Raw genomic sequence first — 18677 nt, forward strand, 5'->3', positions numbered from 1 at the left:
TATTTCGAATCAAATACAGAGCTAAAAAGTTCCTTAAAAAAAATTAACATATTACGAATCTTAGAAAAATCCTTTACAACCACTAATAATCCCAAGCAGAGCAATTTTACTTATTTATATACTTCGAATTTGTCAAATTCATCGAAAATTAAATACCAAAATTAATTTAACAATTTTTACAATTAAAAAAATTTTATTTATGTTATACATTTTTATATTTTAAAATAAATCGCGGGGAAAACATGTTTTAATTGTGTATGTGTCTATTTCTGATTTATAAATTATTAAATTACTATGTAGAGGTAAATCTTCTGCTTTTTATCAAATATCACAATACATGAAATTTTAAGATGCGACATAAATTGACGATGAATTCGTTAAAGAAAAAATTAGTGTAAATGGCGTTAAATGATAAGTCTTGAATAAGAATCTTTAAAATAATATCTTTCACGTCCGGATGATAAATAACATAATTTTGGAGGGTACAAATTTTTATGTCAAATAAGCAGATGTATAACTACATCATATATTAAAATGAATACTTCTAAGGATAAAATTTCCTATTATATTTTATTTCCATTGGGTCTACGTCTCCTAGGCATACAACAAGTTATTAAATCAATTGTTACTATCTCTTTACTAGTTTATCAATATAGTATTGTAGGTGAAGTTTTGCAAATAAACATAAATTTCTGTAATCATTATACTTCACAACAACTAGATTTTAATTGTAAATTTCTAAATTTATAGGAAAAATTGTAGGATGTAAATTTGAGACTTAAATGTATGAGTGATGTGAATATAATTTTGCGAAAAATAATCTTCATGCATTTTGCTAATATATAAATTTCGAAAAACGCAAATAAATTCATTTTATAGGTTAAAATTAGTCTTTTTCATTTAGCATATCTACATGTAAATTTTTTGTAAAGTTCCTCAAATTGACTACATTGCGCCAGGGTAAAACTTTCATCTTGGTAAAATTGTCATAATTAATACGTATAATCATAATATTCTCATTGGATGAGGTTTAAGATATAAACCATAAAATATATATATATATATTATCATTTAGTTTTAATATTATATTTTATTCAAATTTTGCAGAGATGAAACTATAATTATTCATAGCATTCATATTGTAACAATTTTTTCTTGACAAAAATTATTAAATAAAAAATAAAAAAAAAGATCCATATCGATTAAGTGATTATAAAATGATAGAGAAAGGTGAATTACTAACTTAGGGTATGGGATGTAATTATATAGCTCTGTATATTAACACTCGGAAACATTTTATTAAAACAAAAAAACTCATTTCATTGTACCATCATCTAAAATGATCAAATATCTTATTCCCTGTAAGGTGAAAAATATTTATATAAATTATGAAATATTATTAATCCTTATCACAAAACAACTTACTATTAATGAATATATTGACATACCGAAAAAAATGTATAAATGTTTAGAAACATTAATGAGAATTCAATAAACTATTATAAATAATTTTTTTTTACAATGAAGATAAAACATTGCTTTTTTTCATTGTGTTTTTGATAACCCTAGGATGTAGTTTCTAAATAATACTACATTTATAATTTATATGAAAGATACATTAGTTACATCTTTTATGCTATAGTGTGTTTGCTAAAAGAAATTATTTTATTTTATCAATAGTTCGATTATATACTTATTTTCGATATATTCTTAAAATTGGAATAGATTAACTGATTAATTAAATTTTACCGCGTCGATCAGATATTCATAAATCATATTTTATTAATATAAAGTCCTTATGCTTTTGCCAACAAATATTATCCCTTTAAAAATTATTTCTTCATTTATATAAGAATTTAGTAAAAATTGTTAATTTAAATTATTAAAAAAGTATGATTTTTACTGACCCTTAAATGTTCGCTATTTTTTTATTATGTCTTAGTGTTCAACTTTCACGGTCTATACCAGAAAATAAGCGGGGAACTAAAGACTTTTTAGGGAAAGTTTCACTAGATTCTTTAGATAATTGTCCTTGGGTATTAAAAAATAATATTGATATGAATTTCATTATAAAAGATAGGAAAAAATTCAAAAGGGTTGCGGGAGAAATATTTGAAGAAATAGTTAGGTCTTTTGATTTTTTTTCATTAGTTTTAGACATTTTTGGACCTATAATACTCGATACCAAATCAAAATATTTTTCGATATATTATAATTCATTAGTAAACCAACATAGCTATAAATTACATATCAGAAGATTTAATTCTTTGCAAAAATTAGTAGCTTCGTTGGGACTACAGACTAGAGATCTAGTCCATGCATTTGTAGGCATAAATTGGAGAAAGAGCTTGTTTTCAAAAAAAGATATGTTTCTCCTGATGAATTATGCCATTGATATTAAGGTGAATAAAGATTGTAAATGGAAAATAGAGCAAGTGTTTAATCCTGAAAAGTATGAAAAACTTCTTGATGTAGCTAAACAGTCGAAACATTACTGGATTCTAACTTATCCTGGAGAGGAAATAAGAGCTTTAAAGAGAGGCGAGAAAATTAATATGAGAAATACCAGGTCAATTCTTATACCAACCAAAGAAACATTTGATACAAATTCGATCTTCTCAAATTTTCTTAATCTTAATATTTCTAATATTTCAAGGCCTTCTAATACGAGTAGTTATATTGGTAATTAAAAAAAAACAAAAATTAATTTATGTTTATCTTACGTAATATTTTTAAATTATCTATATTTGTCATTGTTAAAAGTAATTTAATCTTTATAGACTCAAAAAAAAATTTTTGGCTTTGTTAGTCTTTTTTAATTGTATTATATTGGTATCAAATGTAAAACATACGCGTTGTTTATTATATGAAATTGTTTTTTCCTAAATAAAAAAATATAATATCTTGAGAAGGTCTTCGCTATAAAATAATTGTATATATTGTAGTTATTTTTAAAACAAGATATTTAACTAAAATATGTATGAAGGTATTTATGATCTAATTTTTATGCTAGAAAAATGATTCTTTTATCTAATGATTTCCGCTTTTAATGAATATCAGGCAAGGTTTTTTAATACCTTTTTTACTGGCCAAATAACACATGAATGGTAGTATTTTTATAAATAGACCATTATTGCATTTTTGAAACAAATAAAAAAATTTTAGTATTGAATATTAATGAGAATCTGACTTTTTGAGATTTTCAAAAACATTTATTTAGTTGAGTGTCTAAAATATGCTCTGTATATTCTAAAAATGCTTTCGCAGAGAAATAATTAAAAAATACTTACTATTATAACACGATATATATTTTACAAAGCGATAGACGATTTATAATTTCTAAAAAATTCAGGTTAAGGAAATATTCATAATGAAATTGACAACATAATCAATGTCAATATAATATTTTTTTTATTATTCTAATATCATCAAACGCTTGACTGTAACAAAAAAACTATACGTAAAAAGATCGGTTGCAGAGATTAAATATAGTAAAAGTTTAAAATTATTAAATTATTTATTTTTTGTAATAAAATACCATGAAATAAAAAAAGTAGGAATTTATGGTATTTCTTAGAGGTTTTTATATTACTAACATATACACATGAGTTGATTCTTATTATTTCATAGTTTTGGTTTTACCAGGAAATGTAAATCATTTTTTGACCTTAAAGTCTAGTGTTTCTGTTATGTAATATATAACACCTTAGGGGGGAACTTGTTTATTAAATTAAAACTTTTAAGCTTTATTATTCGGAAATTTGAGTGCTAGGTAAAATTTCGTGAAGAAACAAGTTTTCGTGGGTTGTTTCAGATGTAATAAGAAAAAAAACCCTGTGTTTATTAAAAATTGTTAAGTCAGAGAAGCAACATAAATTTTTATCTGGCAAAATATCAATTTTCAAAAATGTTTCGCAAATAATAGCCAAGTCATGGTTTAGTTACACTTACCCTGCAACGTTTAACAAGTTTCTGTATTTTTGTTTTATTTTTGTTTTAGATTTCGTTTATCTGCAAGATCGCAGTTAAATGTAAATGTGTCCATGTCCCCCCCCACAAACACAACATCTTATAGTTCGCAAGCTAAATCAATGTTAGTATATTAAAATTTTGCGTCTTTTTTATCATTTAATATATTTTTAAAAAAAATGACAACTTATATCATTGTTGTTTTCATTTCTTATAACAAGAAAATATTATAATTTAGATTAAACATATTATGCAAGGCGAGGTAATTCAATAACTAACTTTTTTTTATCATTGAAAATTCTCTATTAGGGTGAAAACAAAAAATATAATCTAACCAGTACTTAAAGTGTATTGATAGCTAAATTAATCTCCCGTGGGAAATCTATTCTTTTATTTCAAAATATATATTTTTCATTTTAACTCTTAGTATTAATTTTAAAGCATTGTATTTCTATATTTAATTAATCAAAATGATAAATTGAAATATTTGTATATGGTCTACGAACATAGAAATAAGTAACAAATTTACAGAAACACACTATTCACTCACAGGATAAAAAAATTGAAAACTTCGTTTTACATTATTCAAAATAGATAATTCCCCATGTGTAATCCAAATTGGGAAATTTTTTGTCTATTGTAAGGTGATAAAAATACAACTATAGGTTTAAATACTATTCTGATGTAGATTTATCATAAAGCACAATGACTATAAATTAAATCTTTTTATAAATTAGTATACAATAATGCCTTTTATGTTTGTCATATTCAAATCTTAGGCTTATGAGCTTGTATATTTAAAAATGTAAATCTTTGATAAGAGATTTTATTAAAAACAGTCTTGATCTAATATAGTTAATATTAACCCATAAATATGTTTTCTATACTTTTGTTGTATATTAGTTTTCAACTAATAAAAACAAGTTCAATATTTTTGCCGCGGCAATTAAAATCAACCGATGGAACAAAACAAGAAGACGTAAAAAGCTGTCCTATATTTTTTTATAATGATTTTAATGAAAAATACACCAAGGCCAATATTGCAAAAGTCAAATATATAGCCAAAGAAGTTTTTTACGCAATAATTTTAAGCCAAAGCTTTTCCAACGTTTTTTATGATACTTTTAATCATAAAAAAGTTCCATATGATGAAATACGTTTCTCTAAATATTATCGAATTCTTATAAAAAGTAATGGCAAGAGAATGCATGTTTATAAACGTAAAATTTACAATAAAATAATACTTATTATGGCATTACAAACCAGAGAATTGGTTTATACATTAGCAAGAATAAATTGGGAAAAAAGTAAGTTTTCATTGCGTGATCTTCGTATGTTTCTGGAGCTAACTATTGATGTGAAAATGGATAGAATGTGTAAATGGAATGTAATGCAAATATTCAATCCTTTGAAATTGAGAAAATTAATTTATATTGCAAAACGATATCAAGAGTATACCATGACGTTTGGTCCCAAAAATGATTTTGTTATAAGACGCAGTCAAAAAGGTTATGAGTCAAGATATGTCAGGTCTTCTTTTATACCATTAGAAAATACCAATGAATTTGATGTAATCTCTTCAACTTTTAAAAACCTGAATATTTCGGGCATTCCGACCCAACCTGCAAGTAATAATGTTGAAATTAATTAAAAAAAGTAAATGTTTATATAACATTTATTCGGCTTTTTTCGAATGACGGAGTATTTTTTTATGTTGTTTTGCATGATGTAAAATACTAATATTGTTAAATTTAATAAAAGCTATGGAATTTTAGAAGTTTTTTATTTATCAATATATGTAATAAATATTGTTTATTGTTCAAGTGGTCTTTGTTGTAACCATTGTGCAATTCGTTTGAGGAGAATTAATTGACAAAATACAATATATCTTGTTTCATGTGTTCAAAATAAATTTTTTTAATTAAAGACTCCTACTAAAGATTTCTAACAGCTTTGATTTTTTTAAATAAAATAGGTTTGTAGTTAAATTATATTGTAAGAATTGCCGAATTTATTAGGATTGAATCATATTAATAAAACGATTATGTGTTTGTAAAAAATAATTGTTATGTTTTACAAATTCATCGGTTCGTTTGAGCTTTTTGCATTAAATTCTGTAAATTCGATCTATGTAAATTTTTTATCTAATTTATTAAGATATTAATTTTAAAGTGTTTTATTTTTGCGAGCCAAGTTCTAATAATGTAGTGTTTTAGTATATTGCCATTATATAATAAAACAATTATAATATGCACAGAAATATATTATTATCTTACATTATGATTAATATTGCAAAGTACTAATCATCTATATGTGTATATAAACTACAGTGGAATTAACCAAATAGATTAATAGATATTAATTAAATTTCGTAAATATAAACATATGCTGATATTTATCATTATAAAAACATGCATTTTTTGCAATCCTAATTGCCGAAAAAAACTATAGAAGTTTTGAAGTAAGATTTTGAATAAAACTAACTGTTTTATGACATAATAGAACATCCATTCTGTATAAATGTATTATGTTAACTCATGTGTTCGTGTAAAATATTAATTCAATTTAATAATTAAATTTTTTATTTTTTATAAATTAAAAAAGTATAGAATATTAAAAGTCATACAATACATAAAAAATTAATAAATTCCAACACATGTTGTTTCTAAATTTCATAAAATTTAAAAACGACAACGGCTGGATTCGAACCAACGCAGGAACACGCCTAACGGATTTCAAATCCGTCGCCTTAACCACTCGGCCACGTTGCCTCGCGGAATAAAATAACAATATATATTTTATTTCATGTGTGTTTAACAATGTTTAAAAAGATATTTTTGATATCTTTGATCCAATTAGTAAGTAATTCGACATGTTTACTTTTTATTTTGGATCATAAATATCTAAGAATGATTAAGATAGCTAACACTCTTTTGAAAATATAATTATTTTCATCAAATCATAATTAATATTATAAAATACAAGAATAAGTTTGTTGTATCTCTCGATTACAAGAAGATCATATTTTCTAAGTAGATTATTTTTGACAAAGTTTAATTGAACATTATAGCAAAAACAGATAATGCAAAAATAAATATTTTTCAATGAATTTCTTTAATTTAAAGCTGTTTTTCAAGTTTCTTCATGTATTGACTTATTGGTCCTTTTTGTTTCAGTACTGCTACTGTGTTACCATTGGCTAGTAAACAACCTTCTTCTCTAAGTTTATTGAATTCTTCTGTATAAAGTCCAGTAAATCCAAATTTACTGCTTACTTGTACTTCATATTTCCCAGGGAATTTATGTCTACTTCTTCTTAATGCTTCCATGGCTGCTGCTTCATTTCCTTTTTTAGTTCTAATGCTCATCACGATCTGGTCAAAAAAGATTCTGGCGACTCTGCCTTCTGGTTTTCCGAAACTCTGCCTCATACCGGTTTGAAGCCTGTCAGCTCCAGCACAACTCAACATTTTATTTATTCTTAAGACATGGAATGGGTAAACATTCACCCTCAAATGGAAATTGTCTCTTCCTGCTGTCTTCACCATGTAGTGGTGGGCGGCAATTCTAGCCGCGTCTAAAGCTTGCTCAGAAATATTTTCTCTGGCGTGACTTATCAAATTAATGCAAATTGGGAAATCTAAGACTTCGGCTTTTCTTCTACCAGAGTCCCAGATTTTGATTTTTAAATCTGGTACAGATTTACAAAATCTTGATTTGTGGTATGCTTTCTTGGAGAGATACCTGTAACATCTTCCTGGTCTTCTTGCCATTTTGGGGTAAAAAAAACTAAAAGAAAAAAAGCGAAAAAATATTGTGTAAAAAAGTCATTTTTATTTAGTATTGTTTACTGTTAAAATAAGCACGTAGGTTATTTCTACTTTTTAATTATATTTTGTCTGTTTTTTTGGTATTATTAATTAATTCTATTATTTTCTTCTTATATACATCTACTAAAATATCAAGCGCACTTTTATTTATTCTATCACATCCTTGTTCTTTTAATATTTTACAAACTACATGATCTAGTCCTTCTATTTTACAGAAACCCGGTCCTTCAAAAATTTTATCAAAAAAAAAATTATTTTTTTCAACTGGAAGTCGGGAAATCTCCGCATTCTCGACTGCCCGCTTCATCGTATTAGCACACTTTATAAAATACGGTCCCGCATTATATCGCAAACAATTACTCCAAATAAGATCCAAATCTTTCTTAAATTCATCATAATCTTTATAAGTCCCTATTTTCTTCTGTACTGTTCCCAAATCCATTGGTTCTTTTATTATTAAATGATAATCTGGCGCCTCTTTCTTAGTAACTTTATTAAGAAAAATATGTGCTTGTGGGTATCCTTTAATAATTGACAAGATGTCATTCATCTTAGTAGGAAGAATATAATATTTGTATATGTACGGTGTAATTTCTACAATCGAAAGAAGACATTTATTAATCTTTTTTGACATGGGGTAAAAAAAAATATTTCAGTTAGAAATTAATAAATTATGGTTTTTTATTAAACGGTCTTATGTTATGTCGTACTTTCATAATGATTCTGTATTTGGAAAATTCATCTTCTGGTGAAAATTTAGCAGGATGAGCTGATTCAGATCCTTCTGGGTTTAAAGTGTAGACTTTCTTGTTGTCAATAATATTGTAAAACATATAAAAAGGGTTAACGGAAAAATAACAAACACTATAAAATTAATATAGAAGAATGTAAAGCAAAATTTTAACATTTGTAAATATTATAAACTATTTTAATTACCTATTAAAGCATTTTCTGCTAATTCTGTCAACTTGGAATTTCTTAGATTAGACGACTCTTTACTGTCTTCCTTAGATGAACTACTTTTACTGCTCTTACTGCTACTACTCTTGAGATTATTAGAATCTTCAACTGCGCCTGCACCTGCACCTGCAGCCTGTCCCGTATCTTTACCAGAACTACTATCGCCATTTGAAAATAGTGGTAAAATTACAACGAGGAATAATACTATCGCTAAAAGTATTACAATTGCAGCCAGAATGATTTTTTTAATTCCAAATCCACCAATTTGTGTCTCACCAGATGATTGTTGTTCATTTTCAGCCATTTTGAAAACAATAGAAAAAAATTTTATTTATATTTATTACTGTAACATATGTTTCAAAGTAAAACAATGTAAGAAATAAAAATGTAAAACACAATTGTATGAGGAAAAAAGATTGCATATTTTAAAAATTACGCTATGTTTTTTTAAAAAATTTATTCTTTATTTTCAATATTTTCTAAGTTAATTTCCATCTCTGGTTTATGTTTCACATTTTTCGTACATTTCATTTTTATAAAATCTATTTTCCCTTTTAAATACACCAACTTATCAAATTCAAGAGCTCTTTGTTTCAAACTTGGTAAAATTTTATTATTGGTCAATTTTTTTAATATTTCAAGTGCTAAAAGTCGTTGTGGTGTACATAAAAAATCTAGTAAAAGTACACTAAGATTTTCTAAATCCGTATCTTCTAGATATTTTAATTGTCTGTGCGAATTCTTTTGCAATAAATATTCTGATAAATAAGAAGTGTCTTCTTGATCTATTGATGATTTGAGCAATAGAGCAGCGGATTTGTCATCTTCAATGGAAACTGATTTATTTCTTTTTAGTTTGCTGGACATAACAAGGGATAGAAAAAATTAAAATTAAAAAATTTATTTAAATGAGAAAATAAAGTATTAAAAAAACTTTAATTATTTGATTAATTTGAATAATCGTATATTAGGTTATTTATCAATTTCTAAAACACATTTGAAACAGCGTCAAAAAAAACTGTTTTTAATTTACATTGCCCGTTAAAAAAATGATATTTATATTCATAAATACACTAATAGCTGTTGAACTAACAGAAAAAGGTTATTTGTACTCAATAGGAGAACAGAAATTTCTATCACTTGACTTTGATCATATTAGACTTTTACCAAGACATACAATGCCTCAGCCATTTGAAATTGAACAAAGAGAAGGTGACGAAACTTGGAAGTTAAAGATTATGCCTTCGCCGAGAAAAAAAAAACAAGTAATCGACAAAGACTGGTGGACAAATGACCATAGATTAATTTCACACGAGGCAACAGAATGGGAAAGTGAAAAATTTATTTTTTCATTACAACCAAAAAATTTGATAAAAATAGTAGTTAAAGAAGATTGTATTCAAACGGAAGATAAGGGATATGTGAGAGCTATGACGTGTAATAATGATGATAAACAGTTATTTAGATGGATTCCTGATTACGACAGAGGCATCGTTGAAGAGTTTGTAGAAAGACATGGAGGAGTTGTAAATCTTAGAAGAGGTGTGGACCAACAAGGAAATCCACTATATGAAAATAATTATGGATTGATTGATCCGTCATCAAGGAGACCAGATAGTATTGGTAGAATGGATGATGGTGGTATATTTATACCACCGCCAAGAGGGTTGAGACGTCGTAATTCGGATTTTGGCTCATCTAATCGATCAAGACGAAAGTCCTATGATCCAAATTGTGACTTTATATCTCCTGGAGGAGCACCGGGCTACAGAGGACAGGGATCATATAACAATGACAGAAATGATCTTTATGGTTTAAGAGATCCTCGTTATGGAGGCCGAGATCCACGCTATGGAAATGATTCTTATGGCTTACTAGATCCACGCTATGGCAATAGAAATGATTCATATGGCTTACTAGATCCACGCTATGGCAATAGAAATGATTCTTATGGCTTACGAGATCCACGCTATGGTAATAGAAATGATTCTTATGGCTTACGAGATCCACGCTATGGCAATAGAAATGATTATTATGGCGGAGGAAATTCTTATAGGCCATCCAGTGGTCAATATTTTCCTGATTGTTCAGAATTTCCGCCATCATATAATGAACTTTTTCCAGCACAAAATGTCAGACCAATATATCCCCAAAACAATACTTTCAATTTGCCTCCATACGGCGATCCTAATAATTATAACATGCCAAGAAGAGATGTTAATTTTGAAAATATGGCAAAAATTTATCCACAGTTGAAAAGGCGTCCGTCAGGCAGTGGCGGTAAGGTTATTTACAGGTATAAAAAGAACAAACATGATATATCCAGTGATTGTGACAGTTCAGATAGTAGTGAAGATTATAGTACTAAAAGACCAAATAAAAAACACAAAAAATACAATGTCTATGATAATGGTTGTAATACAAATGATCATCTAGAAGATGTAATTTGTAGCATGAATAGTGTGGTCTTTTGATATTAAAAAATGGACTTACTTTGTAGAACGTTTAATTTTGGTTAATATATTTATTTAGAAATAAGTGATCTTGCTATTTTTTACTCCTTTTTAATGTCCAATAAAATTTTTTACTCCTTTAATTATTTAAATATTATTTTTTTACTAATTTCTCATGGAAATGCATCACTTACTTAACAAATGCACAAAGAAATTAGAATTTCTGGTTATATCTTTCGTTGTCAGTTTTTATCTGTTGTCGATTTATGACACAATCTTCTCTTCACATAAAATTATCCCATTGTATTTCTGCTTATTATCTTTGTATTACTATATCTCTCTACTTACATGTGTACCAGGGGAATACATAGACTTTAACACAGTAGAAAGGATTTGTAAAAAATGTAATCGGCTTAGTGGCCGCCAAAGTGTACATTGTGAAATTTGTAATAGATGTTTTTATAAACGAGACCATCACTGCGTTATAACAGGAAAATGTATCGAATCAAATAATCTTAAGTACATGTATCTTACTGTATTATTCCTATTTATTTACTCATTATTTGCTATGTTTAGAACTGGTGGTCTCAAAGAATTAACATTCTTTTACAATTTCACATGTATTCTTAGTGGATTTTTATTAATTTGGGTTACACTGCTCATTTTAACTGATAAAACTACTGCAAATTTATTAAAAGATATAGATATAAAAGATTTGCGACTGAAAAATATTAAAAAAATTGTCGAAAATGGATGGATTTGTACATTGTGTCCTGTGTTTTATAGATCGGTTAAAACAACTTGAAAAATTAAACGTTAACTTTGTCTATAAAAAAAATATTAATTTTAAAGTCAATTTTATTTTCTTTTTTTATTTGCTGCTTTATTCATTTCATTCCGTTTTATTCGTTCTTTTTTCTCACGTTTCAAATCATTGTATGATTTTTCTCCTTCTATTATAGCTGATTTCATAACTAAATTTTTTTTAGAATATGGACCAAATCTCGGAACATATTTTTTTAGTTCCTCGTCGTAAACCAATGTTCCTTTTTTCTTTTTTATTCCTTTTTTAAGAGCAAATGCTTCCCATTTTGTTTTAGTATTATTTTCAGAATATTGTAAAGGAAGTTTATAATCTGCGCTATCCAATACATATACTAAGTCGAGATCTTTTTGGACGCTTTTGTGTTCTTTTATTTTACATTTCATGTAAAATATCATTTTTGAAGCTTCTTTGTTGATTTCAATGTGGAAATTCTCTTTTTCTGGAAATTCAATGTCGTTTTTGACGGTAAGAAAATTTAATAAAGCTTTCATGGGTTAAAAAATAATCGCAAATTAATTTAAAGAGATAAAAAGCTCTAAAACATGTTTTTTCGAAAGTAATATTTGTCATTTGAAAAAAAACTATATATTCAAAAAAAATATCTAAAGGCGTGCTCATTTCAATATAAAATTAATGATTTTGTTACTTTAAATGTGCTTAAATATTAGCTGTTTTATGTAATATAAAGACATGTAATTAATAACATTTTTGGTTTTCATTTTGTCAAATTTTATAATACCTGTTGATTTAAATAAGTCTTCATTTATTTAATATGAAAATATGGACATAAAAAATCAACAACAATTTATATATCCAAATAATTTTGTACTATTAATTTAAAAATCTTCCATGTAATTCCTAAGCTAAAGCACTTATTTGTAGTCTCGAGCAAAAGGCTGCTGAGCCATACTAGTTAATTACTCTTTTTTTTTCTTATAACATTAATCTGTATTTGATCTTAATAAAAGATAAATTTAGGTTATTTGAAAAATAAACTTCAATCATCACATATTTACATTTTTTTATACAATAAATATGTTTTAACTTCTACAGAATATAACTCTATGATAAAAAAAACACAAAGTTATAATTTAACAAAATAAAAGACTAATAAAAAAAAAATTGTACTATCATATTATGAAAATAATTAATTCCTAATCAGAGTATTTTTTTAATGTAAAAATACCGCAAGAGATGATTTGAGCATGATCGTCGATAGACAGATGTGGTGTCAGTTAAAAGAATTTTAAAAAGTTACTATTTGTGACAATATACTTTCATTCGGGATATTAATGACGATCATAACCGTGTAATTATTATATGTATTGTACAATCTATACAATAGAACTACAAACACTAAATAAACAAAAACCTGTAAACACAACCTCCTATTTAAGTTATGTCAGTAATTTTTTCAATATACCAAGAATTATTATGCGAGAAATCCTCAAAAATTGCAACGTTTTTTACCACAAACTTTATAAACGAACGAAGCACACGTATAAGCACATATTAGCATGAAGATCGTTCTAGAATTTATCTCCGTGGTGTTATATTTGAGGCTCTATGCCAATAAAAACAAGAAATGAGATGGTTACTAACAACCATAGGTGCTATTCTGAAGTAAGGATTTTGATGAAATTCTGTCAGCTTTAGAAGAGTTATTGAAGTTAGAAAATGAATTCAACCTCTATGGGATTCCTAGCAAACTAAGGTGCGACAACAGAAAAGAGTTTACTATTCCACTTTAATTTGAATTCTGCAAAGAAAAAATTTTGCACTAATTGATGGCAGACCTATACATACTCAAGTTAAGGTCAAGTCTAGAGATTTAATGAAATTCCTTTTGGTTCTTGGATAACGTCTCTAAGCAGAATTTGGTTCTAGAGATGAAAATGTGTTGTATTTTTAGGTACATTCATAAAAGTACAACTTCGCTGTGCATTTATATCTATATTATTATGTTAAGTAGAATGATGTTGTTTAACACTTGTATAGACAGAAACGACAACAAAAAATTTTAAATAGATATATAAATATAAAAAACGTATATCGAAATAAAATAGCGTCATTAAACAAAATTGGATTAAATAGACAAAGAACGTGTTTTAATTTTTCAAATTTTTTTCTTATGCCAAAATGGTATTTTTTGTAAAAAAAATTGTTTAAAATCTATGTTAAAAGATATAAAATAAGCCTGTTTTGTTTTAAATTCAAAGAGGTAATTTTAACCTTGTATAATATCATTTAAATTTATTTTTAAAAATTCTGAAGAATTTTTTTATGAATTTGACGAAAAAATATTCTTTATTTTTAAATTTACATGCTTATTTCAATATAATTCTTTTCAATTCCATTTCAGCACTATTACAATAAAATATAAACATAGACATTTGACATCTACACCAATTTTACACAACATATTAAATTAATATATTCTTTTGTAAATAAATTTTTTTTTTCGAGTAATGCGATTTAGTATTAAAATATAAACCTAAAATTAAATCCTATTTTATGTTGTTCTAGACTAAACATATATATTAATATTATAACTTGTATAAATATATACATTATTTGTAAAATTGAAACAGTCTTAGATATAAATACGGTAAAACTTCTTGTAAGTATTTTTTATTTTTTTTATCCGTAAAATAATGTATACACATCTATAACAAACATTATTTAGAAGGAAAAAAATTTATAATTATGAGGAAGGTTTTAAGAATCTACACATTATCATGATTTATAGACGGAATATGTTCATTAAAATTAATTCTTTACTGTTGAAAGCAACTTTAATATAAATACTTAAAACTGACTGCAAAAAAAAATTTAGTGTCGAATAGAGTACTTCTTATAGTCTAGACGTCAAATTTATTCTATAATTATTACTAGATCTTTATTTTTAGATGATATTATTGTTTTTTTTTTAATATTTTTTACTAACATCTTTTTTGATATATTTTAAATATCTTCCATTACTGCATGTTTTTTACAACAACAATTATCGTATGTTAGAACGAAATTTAATCAATTTGAGTATCCAACTAGGTTTGCGATAATAATTACATCTACATGCATATTTTCCTTACAATAATATCTTTCGTAGTATATTTATATATATATTAATAATATTAGAAGAATATAAGTAGACTTGTATCAAAACATCTATGTATAAAAGTTTATATGTATTTTCCATCATCATTTTACAATATAGAAACTTTTTGCAGCCAATCAAATCTGTCCATTTGAAAAGATACGTTCGGTTAGTGCTTGATCGGCTACGACAATCCATATATATTAATAAAAAAAATAAAATTGAACCTTTTAGACAATAAAATGATATTTTTAGCGTGCTATTTAATTTAAAGAACGTAAAAACAAAATATCACATGATTTTTCGATAAAATAAAAACGAAAACTTTATTTCGATAACTTAAATCTCATATTAGGAATCCTGTAGATTTTATAAAGTAGTGTTAAGACAATAATCAAAAATAAACAAGATCCAAACATACAAAAAACTGTAATAAAATCTGCCCATTTGCCGAATGTATTGTAAATGATTGTATTTGCTGCACCTTCTTCATATGAGTTCTTAATAATTTCTTTGACGCATGTTTCATTCAAAAATTCACAAATTGCAGTCTTATTTCTAAATTTTTCAGCCAATCCAAAACATCTCATTCTCAAAAAAAGTCTATAATTGATTATTGGGATGCTTGATATTAAATAATAAATGAAACCATCATATTCCAGTTCAAGTAAATCTTTGCCAATAATAACATCTGCTAAACTTTGTATAAACAAACATGTAAAAAAAAGCTTGGCATTGTATCCAATAAAAATAGATATGAAAGTGGACAAAAAAATGTATATAGCAGTCGAAATACTGAAAACTAAAAACACTATTGGATGAAATAAGATATTTCGAAAAATTAAAAGACAAATGCAGAATTTGATAAAAAAGAAAAGGAAATTTCTAATTAGACAATGATAAAGTATTGCCATAAAATATGTACCATATGTGTATTTGCCGTTTAAATATTCAAGAAGAAAACATTGTTCGTCTTTACAAGTTCCCGTTTGTGGAAATAAATACCAAATAGACACAATATCATGATATAAATGATTAACTACACCAAAACTGAAACTCAAGATTTCACCATAAGAGCATTGTTTCAACTCATCATAAAAATCCAAATGTTCAGATGAAGAAGACTTATTGTAAAGACCTATTGCTCCAAAAAAAAGCGCTATGATTCCAAGTATCGCCGCGCTGCCTGTACTTATTGATCGTTGTTTGTATTTACTTTTAGTCGTAACGGCATACTTCATTATCTTCCAACTATCATATAATTTAGGTTTGAAAACAAGAGTCTTGTAATTATTGCATATTACAGCTGTATTTTCGTTTCTACATGTTGCATTGTTTTTTTCAACTATATTTTCAACATTCGATTTATTTTTTTTAGCTTCGGGAAACTTGGAACGATCAGATATAATAACGAGCAATAATTCCGGCAGCGATAACTCTGATTCTGTAGAGATCCCATTTTCAACCAAAAAAGATTCTAATTGTTTATATGGCCCAATATAAAATACTCCTAATTTCACTAATACAATTAAATCATCAAAGTAGCTGAAAAGACTGGCACCAGGTTGATGAATTGTAGATATAACCATACAATTATGATCCTGTGCATATTTTTTTAAAGTGTAAATAATTTTTAATGCTGTATTTGAATCTAGCCCAGTTGTAGGTTCATCTAAAATCAAAATTTCTGGATCATTAATCATAGATATGGCGATCAAAGCTCTTTTACGTTCACCTCCTGAAAGTGCTCCAACGAGACAATTTTTTTTGTGCAATATCGCGCATCCGTCAAGTATCTTGTCGGCTTTACGTTCGTCAAATTCACAATATTTTGCCTCACCAAGAGACATATAATATTTCATATGATCATAAATTGACAAGTCAGGATAAAATACATCATCTTGGGGAACATATGAAAACTTCAGTTTCCATTCTTCTGGGTCTCTTTCTTCGCCATTGTATAATATTCTACCATATGTTTTTGATTTTTCACTAATATTTCCGACAAGCATTCTAAGTAAATGAGTTTTACCACATCCACTAGAGCCAAGTACGGCTGTAAGTTTCCCAGACTCAATTTTACCAGATAAGGATTTCAAAATCTCAGCGTATTGACCATGTATATTTGGATCGACATTTGGTACGTCGTAATAAAGATTTTCAAATTGAAGTGTTTTGGTTTCTCTTTGCATTTTAGGACTGTCTTAGATTTCATATTATTATGAAAAAAAGGAGTATTAATTAAATTAAATCTTTATGTTTTTGATTTGCTAAACTTCTTTAAACCTCTAACAAAATGTTTGTCTTTTACAATTTTATCTCATATATTTTTTTATTTGTTCTGTCGAGTATACCATTAACCGTAAACGGTAGTTGCGAGATTTGTTTTTCTGGAAAAAATATCATTTTTAGAAACGAAAACTGATCCTTTTACTAAAAAGTAAAATTGATTTTATTGTATAGAAGCTGTACGTATAAATCAGAGGATATTTGTTTTATGTTGAGGCAACTTGCAAAAAAGCAAATTAAAAAAGTTGTATTTTAATTTTTTTTGCTACTAATATTGATTTAAAAGATAATTCTTCCTGTAATTAGTGTAATCAAGTAAATACCACCAAAAAGGGGTTTATACATGAATGCCATACTCAGAACCAATTTGACGATATAAACTATAAGAGGCTTCTTCTTTCTTATAATATTCTATAGTATGATATGTAGAATGTTTTACATTATTACCGTCTTAAAATACCATCAAAACGATAATATTTGAATGAAAGAGATTAAAATTTATTTAAAATGGAATATAATCTGCGATATATTTAATCTCCTAAAAACTTAATCAATTACTCACAAACTCTTTCGATGACGTTCTGATCTAATATTAGCGTGGGAACTGCCAGAAAAGACAATATTAAAGAAAATATGAGGTTCACTTAGACACATAGTTTATCTTAGATGTGCCTAATATAACTAATGAATTTTAGAATATAATTTTTTAATTAAATTGACGTGGGTATAAAATCTATAAAATATAAGTTGATAAGTAAAAATGATTTATTCTGAGATAATAAACTAAACTACACTTAAGAAAGTTTCAGAATATTAACTTTATTTAAAAAGATTCTAAACACAAAGTAAACATTATTTTGCCGTACAATCTCGACAATTTTATCATACTAATAATTACTGTTAGATAAAAGATTTAAATTATTTTCTATTATCCAAATTTAAATCATTTTAGTCAAGTTTGATAATATAATAATATATTAGGAATTATAAATTATTTAAGATATCTTAAGTTACATAAACAGAATTTCTCATAAGTATAAACAAACAAGTGTATTATTATTTTTTTATATATTTTAATTTTCTTTGCAAGCAAGGGCAAGGGAAACTCTTACATTGGTAACAGAGGGATTTAGGTGTGGTCTTTGTCAAATTGGTACTATGAGATTCTTAATCGCTATTACTTCTTCAATATACTTGCCGGTGCAACAATCTCCGCCGTACCCATTGGACTTTGGCTCTCGATAACATTTTTC

The 18677-nt window shown here is 26.5% G+C and overlaps 10 protein-coding genes and 1 non-coding gene across 11 annotated transcripts; 4 read left to right on the top strand and 7 right to left on the bottom strand.

Annotated features, from left to right (window-relative positions):
- Positions 1–1913: 1913 nt before the first annotated feature.
- VNE69_10021 (putative SP-containing protein) lies at positions 1914–2690 on the top strand (the record flags this gene model as incomplete). Its single annotated transcript, XM_065474742.1, has 1 exon — positions 1914–2690. The coding sequence occupies one exon, from the start codon at positions 1914–1916 to the stop codon at positions 2688–2690; it is 777 nt and encodes a 258-aa protein (XP_065330814.1).
- Positions 2691–4843: 2153 nt separating this feature from the next.
- On the top strand, positions 4844–5620 carry VNE69_10022 (putative SP-containing protein; the record flags this gene model as incomplete). The annotated part of the gene is made up of 1 exon (XM_065474743.1): positions 4844–5620. One exon carries the CDS (start codon positions 4844–4846, stop codon positions 5618–5620), a length of 777 nt encoding a protein of 258 aa, XP_065330815.1.
- A 1037-nt stretch (positions 5621–6657) lies between these two features.
- VNE69_10901 lies at positions 6658–6740 on the bottom strand. The gene has a single exon. It is a non-coding gene; the product is annotated as a tRNA-Ser (tRNA).
- Positions 6741–7088: 348 nt separating this feature from the next.
- Positions 7089–7742, bottom strand: VNE69_10023 (ribosomal protein uL16; the record flags this gene model as incomplete). Its single annotated transcript, XM_065474744.1, has 1 exon — positions 7089–7742. The coding sequence occupies one exon, from the start codon at positions 7740–7742 to the stop codon at positions 7089–7091; it is 654 nt and encodes a 217-aa protein (XP_065330816.1).
- Positions 7743–7857: 115 nt separating this feature from the next.
- Positions 7858–8433, bottom strand: VNE69_10024 (transcriptional activator SPT7; the record flags this gene model as incomplete). The annotated part of the gene is made up of 1 exon (XM_065474745.1): positions 7858–8433. One exon carries the CDS (start codon positions 8431–8433, stop codon positions 7858–7860), a length of 576 nt encoding a protein of 191 aa, XP_065330817.1.
- Positions 8434–8727: 294 nt separating this feature from the next.
- VNE69_10025 (uncharacterized protein) lies at positions 8728–9063 on the bottom strand (the record flags this gene model as incomplete). The annotated part of the gene is made up of 1 exon (XM_065474746.1): positions 8728–9063. The coding sequence occupies one exon, from the start codon at positions 9061–9063 to the stop codon at positions 8728–8730; it is 336 nt and encodes a 111-aa protein (XP_065330818.1).
- A 152-nt stretch (positions 9064–9215) lies between these two features.
- VNE69_10026 (uncharacterized protein) lies at positions 9216–9626 on the bottom strand (the record flags this gene model as incomplete). Its single annotated transcript, XM_065474747.1, has 1 exon — positions 9216–9626. The coding sequence occupies one exon, from the start codon at positions 9624–9626 to the stop codon at positions 9216–9218; it is 411 nt and encodes a 136-aa protein (XP_065330819.1).
- A 182-nt stretch (positions 9627–9808) lies between these two features.
- VNE69_10027 (ricin B lectin (RBL2)) lies at positions 9809–11233 on the top strand (the record flags this gene model as incomplete). Its single annotated transcript, XM_065474748.1, has 1 exon — positions 9809–11233. One exon carries the CDS (start codon positions 9809–9811, stop codon positions 11231–11233), a length of 1425 nt encoding a protein of 474 aa, XP_065330820.1.
- Positions 11234–11387: 154 nt separating this feature from the next.
- VNE69_10028 (palmitoyltransferase) lies at positions 11388–12017 on the top strand (the record flags this gene model as incomplete). The annotated part of the gene is made up of 1 exon (XM_065474749.1): positions 11388–12017. The coding sequence occupies one exon, from the start codon at positions 11388–11390 to the stop codon at positions 12015–12017; it is 630 nt and encodes a 209-aa protein (XP_065330821.1).
- Positions 12018–12070: 53 nt separating this feature from the next.
- On the bottom strand, positions 12071–12529 carry VNE69_10029 (regulator of ribosome biosynthesis (RRS1); the record flags this gene model as incomplete). Its single annotated transcript, XM_065474750.1, has 1 exon — positions 12071–12529. The coding sequence occupies one exon, from the start codon at positions 12527–12529 to the stop codon at positions 12071–12073; it is 459 nt and encodes a 152-aa protein (XP_065330822.1).
- Positions 12530–15461: 2932 nt separating this feature from the next.
- VNE69_10030 (ABC transporter) lies at positions 15462–17327 on the bottom strand (the record flags this gene model as incomplete). Its single annotated transcript, XM_065474751.1, has 1 exon — positions 15462–17327. The coding sequence occupies one exon, from the start codon at positions 17325–17327 to the stop codon at positions 15462–15464; it is 1866 nt and encodes a 621-aa protein (XP_065330823.1).
- Positions 17328–18677: the final 1350 nt, after the last annotated feature.

Source organism: Vairimorpha necatrix, chromosome 10, assembly GCF_036630325.1.
Source record: "Vairimorpha necatrix chromosome 10, complete sequence".
Lineage (NCBI taxonomy): Eukaryota > Fungi > Microsporidia > Nosematidae > Vairimorpha > Vairimorpha necatrix.